At 41.9% G+C, this 8,517-nt stretch overlaps 1 protein-coding gene across 1 annotated transcript in view; it reads left to right on the plus strand.

Annotated features, from left to right (window-relative positions):
• Positions 1-4,136: 4,136 nt before the first annotated feature.
• The window catches only part of PRKRIR (protein-kinase, interferon-inducible double stranded RNA dependent inhibitor, repressor of (P58 repressor)), a gene marked incomplete at its 5' end in the record, with an annotated part of 4,902 nt that continues 521 nt past the window's right edge, over positions 4,137-8,517 (plus strand). Inside the window, 4 exons of the mRNA XM_010140522.1 lie at positions 4,137-4,257; positions 5,808-5,915; positions 6,633-6,669; positions 6,958-8,515. Coding sequence (XP_010138824.1) covers positions 4,137-4,257; positions 5,808-5,915; positions 6,633-6,669; positions 6,958-8,515 — 1,824 coding nt within the window. The remainder of the gene's footprint in view (positions 4,258-5,807; positions 5,916-6,632; positions 6,670-6,957; positions 8,516-8,517) is intronic.

The raw sequence follows: 8,517 nt of genomic DNA on the forward strand, positions 1-8,517 counted from the left end.
GGGGAGGGGGAGGGTGTGAGGGGAATGAGGAGCTGAGAGAGTGAGGGGCTGCCAGGGAGTGGGGGGCTGAGGAGCTGCCTGGCTGTGAGGGGAGTGGAAAGGTGTGAGGGGCTGCCTGGCTCTGAGAAGAGGTGGGGAGGGGGCTGTGGAGTTGGGAGGCTGCTGGGATGTGAGGGGGTGCCTGGCTGTGAGCAGAGCGGGAGACCGTGAGGGGGTACCTGGGTGTGAAGGGGTGCACATCTGTTAGGCCTGTGAGGCAGAGATGACTTTTAGAGGTGTGGGACAGCAGGAGAGGTATGGGAGCAATGGAGTGAGGCAGGGGAACCATTGCTTCATGGGGAGCCCCTGCAGGGCCAGCACTGTTTCAGGTAGTGGAAGTCTGTCAGTTGTGATGTGGTGCTAGATGATGAGGTGTGTGCATGACAAGTAGGACTCCTGTGCGACAGGCAGCTGTCACAGGATCGCAAGGATGATGGTTGGTGATGAAGCATCATGAGGAACAGCAGAAGTGATGGATATTCAGGTTTCCAATAAGTAAAACACAGGGGTGCTGCGCTGGTAGAGCAAGAAGTGTGTGAGAGAGAGGCCATGGAAAATGCCATGAAAAATAAATCATGCACTTAGCCATAGAAACCCTCATGTAGCAGCTCATAAATCAAGATAGGGCTCTTAAAATCTTTTGACTTAACTTGCCGCTCACCATTTTGGAAGGCACACAGTTGCTAGAGCAATACCAGTTATCTTTCTCCTAGCAGTAGAATTAAGACTGAAATTTTTAATGGCTTATACGTGATACTCACTTGCTTCTTTCCTTCAAGCTGCTTGACCTGATTTTTGGAAAATTTCAAACCCCAAGAGAATCATGGGTTCATAATTTTTCTCTCAGAGAGCTGTCCCCTGTGTGGGATTTAAAAAGAAGATACAAAAAGGATGGACAGGTAGTAGCTGCTGCTTAGAGCTGTAGTTTTGGATATGTTGTCAGGCTCTCCAGGGTGAATGCAGTGCCTCACGTCAAAGCTGGTAACCAGACCTCTTCCTGATGCCCAAAACCACAAGATTTTGTGCTACAATCCATATTACGTATGTTTATGCTGTAAATGGAAGCTGAAATTGAAATAGGTGATTGCCAACTTGTAACCCTTCATTTGTGTGATTTGCTCCTGGCAAATCTTTCTAGCCTCCATCCTGTCAGAGCCGCAGTTTTTGCACAGTCAAAAGGAATGACCACAGGTTGTGTGGAACTGGGGACATTTGGTGCTGTCCGAACTTCAGTCTTAATTTGTCTGGAGTCCATGCTGTAAAATCTGTGAGTCATGTGAAGCTGTGCAAAATTTGTCAATATGTGGCAGTTTATGATGAAAATACCCACTTCAGTTTATAGTATTTTTATTGAAAGACATTTTGAGTGGATGTTTTCCATGGTGGCAATGCAGAGATGTGTTAAAAAGTCTGCAGCACATTAAACAATGCACTGATTTTAAAGATTTATTTTAGACTCTTGCTACTTTTAACCACCATTTGTGGAAGTTGAGAAATGAAAAGCTTTGGACAAAAGAGTGCATGACCACTCCATAGTCTCTTTGAAGTAGCTCAGGCTGATACAATTAATATTCTTGTAACAGAATAGTAGCAAATAGCATTAAAATTGACCCCTTTCCACTGTCCAAAGGAGGGATGAACTATACCTAAACTGTTTCTAGCATCTTTGTCATGCTCTAAACATCAATACTGAGGTAACAGAAATGGGTTACCCTCTACCCCCACCTCAATGAAATGAAATTTGAGGTACCAGCAGATCTCTCAAAACGTAACGTTTGTGACTGAAGAAAACCTAGGTAAAAGCTAATGAGTGATACTTTAGCAGTAGTGTAATATTTTGATTGAAATGGCTTTTCATTTGTGCCAAATATTTTGCAGCTAAAGCACTCATGTGACAGTATGTAGTGTCTGTTAGCTGAATACTAACAAACTGGACAACATTTTATACATTATTTTACTCTAAAATCTTTTGAATTGCTGCTTGAATAATACCATGTGGAGCTGTGTTCAGGCCTCTGACCTCCTTTTTCTTTGTTCTTCCATTCCTGGTCCCCCAGAGAGCTTTCCTTTTGGAGCCAAGGGCTGGATTCAAACTCAGAGTTTGCACGTTTCAGTCCAGTCACATAACCTCCACTATCTTGCAGAACCCCAGGCTGCTGGGTTGGAAGGGACCTCTGGGGATCATCTAGTCCAACCCCCTGCTAGAGCAGGGTCACCAGAGCAGGGCACCTAGGAGGGCGTCCAGGCGCCTTTGGGATCTCTCCAAAGCAGGAGGCTCCACAACCTCTCTGGACAGCCTAGGCCAGGGCTTCTTCACCCTCACAGCAAAGAATTTTCTCCTGCTCAGGTGAGACTTCCCGGGTTCCAGTTTGTGCCCATTGCCCCTTGTTGTGTTGTTGGGCACCACTGGGCAGAGTTTGGCCCCATCCTCCTGACTACCCTTTAGCTATTGATTAGCATTGATGAGATCCCCTCTCAGGCTTCTTTTCTCCAGCTGAACAGCCCCAGGGCTCTCAGCCTTTCCTTGGCAGAGAGATGCTCCAGCTCCCTCCTTATTCTTCTAGCCTCTGCTGGACTCTCTCCAGTAGTTGCTTGTCTGTCTTGAACTGGGGAGCCCAGCTCTGGACACAGGACTCCAGAGGTAGCCTCAGTAGGGCAGAGCAGAGAGGGAGGAGAACCTCCCTGGACCTGCTGGCCACATTCTTCTTCATGCACACCAGCAGACCATTGGCCTTCTTGGCCAAGAGCACATTGCTGGCTCATTGTGGACTTGTCCATCAGCACTCCCAGGTTCTTCTCTGCAGAGCTCTATCCTTGTAGCTACCTGAAAGAACTTCGGCACTCCAGCCTTTGTCTATAGAGTTCCCTGGGTGTCTGGAGCTGTGGTTAGTGATCCACTGCTCCAAAGTGGTCGGGAGCTCAGTGTCCATGTATGATCAGGATCCACAAACTGGGCCTCTGCTGTTGGTGTGATTGAATTGTCCAGGCAAAAATACAAGATCTGTGGTGCCAAAAACCCTGATTTTTATAAACATTTTTTGTCTTATTTTAAGTCATTATTAAGGATACCACATGTGGATCTCCAAAAGCAGTATTAGAATTTATTCCTGGTTTATGACACCTGTTGCCACTGTTATTCTGATTTTGGCATGAACGAAAAGTTTAGATGCACAAACGGTTCAGCCAGCGGAGATCAGAAGTATGTAACGAAGTGTTGAATCGGAAAGTAAAATAAGTCACTGTGACTGTAGTGAAAGTTCCATTTCCTTTTTGCTGTAGAATTATTGTGGTATTACTTCAATTCTTCATAACGTAATTGTCTCTGGTGCTTTTGAGTTTGCCTGGGGAAGGATTAACCCTCGGAGGAACGGGAGCTTGTGTTCAGTGAGAATAATTAACAAATCATCATGTTTGTGTGAAGCTTTTTAGTATTGCTGACAAATGCATTCGCATCAATGACTGTGAGTGATTTACTCACTGGAGGAGCTAGCATCCTGCATATCTGAAAGGAACTCTGTTAGCAGGGGAAATGTTTCTTCAGCTTTTTGTTACATCTCAGAGAGCAGAAGTACATGTTGTGGAAATGCGCATCTAATGGAAACTTCTTTCAGGCACAGGAGCTCTGGCTGGAGAATCATTGGGTTTTTATTTTTATTATGTCATTTTCCAAAAATCTGCTCTAAACTTCTCAATGACCACATTAAGCAAGAAATCTTGGAGGGAGGCAAAGATGACAACTGTTTTAATAGTTGCCTTCAGAAACTTTATGACTTCAGTCTACAAGCACATCTCTATCTTTTTTATCTTTTCTTTTTAAGATTAAATTCTTAAGAATTAAATGGTCGGGGTTTGTGAGCAACTGTGTTACAATCTGGTGTGTGTGCGAGATGCAGGCAAGAACATATGAAATAAGGGAAAAGATTAATGCATTCGCTGGGATGGCAGTGAGCAAAAAGAGGAAAAAAATAATAAGGCAGATCTTTCTGTAGCCTTGCGCAGAGGGCAGGGCTCCCTGCACTCCCGTTTTGAGAACGGTTTGAAATGGCAGGGGGTTTTCTTTTATCTTGAAACAAGCCAATTCTTTTGCTTTTGTGCAGATGTCAGAGATGGGTCGAGAACTGTCGAAGGGCAGATTTAGAAGATAAAACTCCAGATCAACTCAACAAGCATTACAGATTGTGCGCTAAACATTTCGAGACTTCGATGATATGTAGAAGTGTGAGTAAAACCAGACATTTGTTTATTGGCATCTCGCAAAATGTGACTGTCATCAGGGTGCTGCAGTTTAATCTTTGTTCTCCTGGGTAACTGGTCCCTGGGCAAATTAATCTCTTAGTCTTAACCGAGGTTTTTGTCATGGTCTGGGGCACTGCAGAGACACAGCACAAAGGGTGAGGTGGAAATGAGCAGTTGGGGAGGAGAAAAGCAGAGCTGCTGCTGCTGCTTTAGTAGGTTTGTGGACTCCATGTCTTCACTGCGGTTCTTCCCTCATGCAAAACAACACTTCTTTTGTTTATTGTCCCTGGATGTTAGGTTATATAAATTTATTTGGTGTAAGTATGCACATTTGCATCTCTCTCGTTATTTAAAATCATTAATATGCTATTACTGAAGCGTGTACATGGTGCGATTTGGTTTAATTACACTTGGTTTTAGCCAGAGATGTGAACATTCTTTGCCTCTGTCAAGCTTTTGGTTCCTGCTATGATTTATCCAGCTAAAATCACGGTGCTGTTTCTTGTTAATGAGACAAAAGCTTTCAGTTCTTCTTGTTAACAAGATAATGTTGATTTTTAACAGTTTCTATAACAGCTGGAAATGGTGGACTTGAGGCTTTGTATCGAGTTCTAAATTCTAGGCTGAATTGCTCTCTGATGCATGAGCAAAATCAGTCCTGGAGTGACAAAGGATAATTAAAATATGCAGGTTGGACTCTGAGCTCCTGGTGGTATTAGGTGTGATGGGGTCTCTGGTTAGCCGGCGTGCCACACACAAACCAATGAATAACAAAAGTAATTCTGAATCTGAAATGAAGCCTTATGAAACTCAGTTTAAAACATGTTTCAATTTCATGACAACTAACAACAATCAGTTAAAATTTTGTACTTACTGGAAATTAGCCAGTTTAGCCAATGCGAGTTTACAGTATATCCAAATGTAATATTTTACTTAAAATATTTTTATTTAGCTGCTAGAAACATTTACATGGCCACCTAGAAGTCATTTCTTCCTTCTGCTCACCTGACAGATCAATTTGCCTTCAATATGATCTTTTACAATGGTATTTTGTGAAATTCATAAGTCTGCAGAAAGCAGCAGATGAATATTTTCACAACGAAAATGTTTATGTGATTGTTTCTAGAGTTGTGAGATAAGTGATAAAACCCAAAGCACAATAGTAACAAAAAGACATTTATGCGTCAGAAAAGAAAAATTGTATCCAGAATGTTTATTTTTAAAACATTATAAATTATTATTATAAGTTAAAATTATTGCATTGGGGTCTTTGATGTGAAGATAATGGAGATGCAAAAGTATTTGTGGTTTGGGTTGGGGTTTTCTGTAGGATCTCGTCACATTTTCAGTGTTCTCATGATATCCACAAAAAGTGAGTTGCATGGAAATTGTTTGTTTTGAAACATCAGAAAGTCAAAATACCTTAGAAAGAGGAAAGGGAAGGGCATGACACCTGAACTTCTGGGGCTTTTGTGCACTCAGTGAGAATTTCCCCACAGAAATCCCTAATCTTGCTGTCTGTCCTCTGACAGAGCCCTTACAGAACGGTTTTACGGGATAATGCTGTGCCAACAATATTTGACCTTACGAGTCACTTGAACAATCCCCACAGCAGACATAGGAAAAGGATAAAGGAGCTGGTAAGTTTTTCATGTAAGATTGTTTTTTAAAAATTATTATTAAGACTAAAGGCAAGTAAGTTCATGTGAAACTTTTAAATGAAAGAATTGAATAATAATATTTAGCACTGGAGTGTTTGCATTTTTGGTTCCACCGGTTCTAGTAACTTTTTGTTAAGTAAGGTTAAGTAAGTTAAGTGCCCAAATATTGTGTTGATATGAATTTTATCTGCTAAGGAAGGTTTAATGAAATAATCTGGAAGATGAAATGTGTTGATCCAGAGCTGATCCTGTCTTCCAAGGGAAGGGCACAGCTTCCCTGTGCTTGTTACCTCAGCACTAACGGAGTACAATCCCCACATGGCACCCTGAGATTCTTACTCCACATTGATGGGATCTTCAGTTCACCCCTTTAACTTCTGAAGTCAGTGCCAATTCAGACGTGCTCGATTTAGCTTTTTGTCCTGAAAAGACGATCCATGTACAGAACCAAGATCAAGAATTTTTTTGTGTAATTGTGTCTTGTTGGTACCTCTTTTGTGTCATTTATAGACAAGGTGTCTCTTAATTGTATATTAAGAGGCATCTTGGACCTTCTAGCACTTTTTGGTGAATATTAACACTTTTCAAATGGTCTCATCTACAATATTTGTAGCTGATCTTGATGCGTTTTAGTATTTTAAGATCACGTGCCAGATATTATCATCAATATAAGTTTGTTGGTTTTTTTTTTTAAAGAGTGAAGATGAATTAAGAACACTGAAGCAACAAAAGAGTAAGTGGGCAAAATAATTGAGTTCATAAAACCTTTTGTTTCCTGAGGCTGACAAGGTAATGCAGGACACGTAACGTTAAGTGTAGTGATATCAGGAGGATGAGTTCCTGCTTGATTCAAACAGCCAGTCTAAACTCTTTCCAAAATCCTGATCCACTTTTAAACGGGAAACATTATTCTCTGTTACATATCTTAGTAACTTAAAGGTAATGGGGGTAGTAAGGGAAAGCAGTGCTATGTTTTTTATTCATGCTACCTCGACACTGACGGTACTTTTACATTTTGTAGTTGATGAAGCTTTTGAACGGGAACAGGCGACTCAAGAACTGAATGAAAGCAACGAACAAAATACTGTCTCTGAGGAAGGAGGGGAAGAACAAGAGGAAAAAGCTGTCCCCTTGACTCTGGAAGAAAGAGAAAACAAAGATTACCTTAAATCTCTGTTTGAAATTCTGATCCTAATGGGTAAACAAAATATTCCGTTGGATGGCCATAATGTTGACGAACTTCCTGAAGGTATTTTTACTTCAGACAACTTTCAGGCTCTGCTGGAATATAGGATAAATGCTGGAGATGAAGTTCTGAGGAAGCGATTTGAGATGACTGCAGTCAACCTTGAGTATTGTTCAAAAACTCAGCAGAAACAAATGCTCGAGATCTGTGAAAGCTGCGTAAGAGAAGAGACACTGAGGGAAGTGAGAGACTCACACTTCTTTTCTATTGTCACCGATGAAGTTGTAGACATAGCGGGAGAGGAACATTTGCCTGTGTTGGTGAGGTTTGTGGATGATTCTCATAATCTAAGAGAAGAATTTGTAGGTTTTTTACCCTATGAGGCTGATCCTGAAATTTTAGCCGTTAACTTCCACACGACTATTACTGAAAAGTGGGGTCTTAACATGGAGTACTGTCGAGGTCAAGCCTACATCATCTCCAGTGGCTTTGCTTCTAAAATGAAAGTTGTAGCTACAAGACTGTTGGAAAAGTATCCCCAGGCTGTGTACACGCTGTGTTCCTCGTGTGCCTTAAACGTGTGGCTGGCAAAATCTGTTCCCGTTGTTGGTGTTTCCATTGCACTAGGAACAATGGAAGAAGTTTGCTGTCTCTTTCATCAGTCTCCACAGTTACTGGTAGAACTGGACAACACCATTTCTGTTCTTTTTCAGAACAATGAGGAGAAGGGTAACGAGCTGAAGGAGATCTGCCGTTCTCAGTGGACAGGCAGGCATGACACCTTTGAGGTTCTGGTGGACCTCATGCAAGCACTGGTTCTGTGCTTGGACACGGTAAGCAGTGACTCCTCCGTCAGGTGGAACAACTTCATCATCGGTCGAGCATTTGTTCTTTCGAGTGCATTAACAGATTTTGACTTCATTGTCACTGTTGTCATTCTGAAAAACGTTTTGTCTTTTACGAGAGCATTTGGAAAAAATCTCCAAGGACAAACATCCGATGTCTTCTTTGCAGCTAGCAGCCTAACAGCGGTGTTGCATTCTCTGAACGAAGTAATGGAGAATATAGAAGTTTACCATGAATTTTGGTTTGAGGAAGCCACAAATTTGGCCACAAAACTGGATGTACAAATTAAACTCCCAGGAAAATTTCTCAGGGCGCAACAGGGGAACTTGGACTCAGAGGTAACGTCAGAAAATTACTACAAAGAAATCCTTAGTGTCCCCACTGTGGAGCATATTATTCAAGAATTAAAAGATATATTCTCAGAACAACATTTAAAAGCCCTGAAGTGTTTATCACTAGTGCCCTCAGTCATGGGGCAGCTCAAATTCAATACATCCGAGGAGCATCATGCTGACATGTACAAAAATGACTTGCCTAACCCAGACACTC

This window comes from Buceros rhinoceros, unplaced genomic scaffold, assembly GCF_000710305.1.
Source record: "Buceros rhinoceros silvestris isolate BGI_N320 unplaced genomic scaffold, ASM71030v1 scaffold4267, whole genome shotgun sequence".
In the NCBI taxonomy this organism is placed as follows: domain Eukaryota; kingdom Metazoa; phylum Chordata; class Aves; order Bucerotiformes; family Bucerotidae; genus Buceros; species Buceros rhinoceros.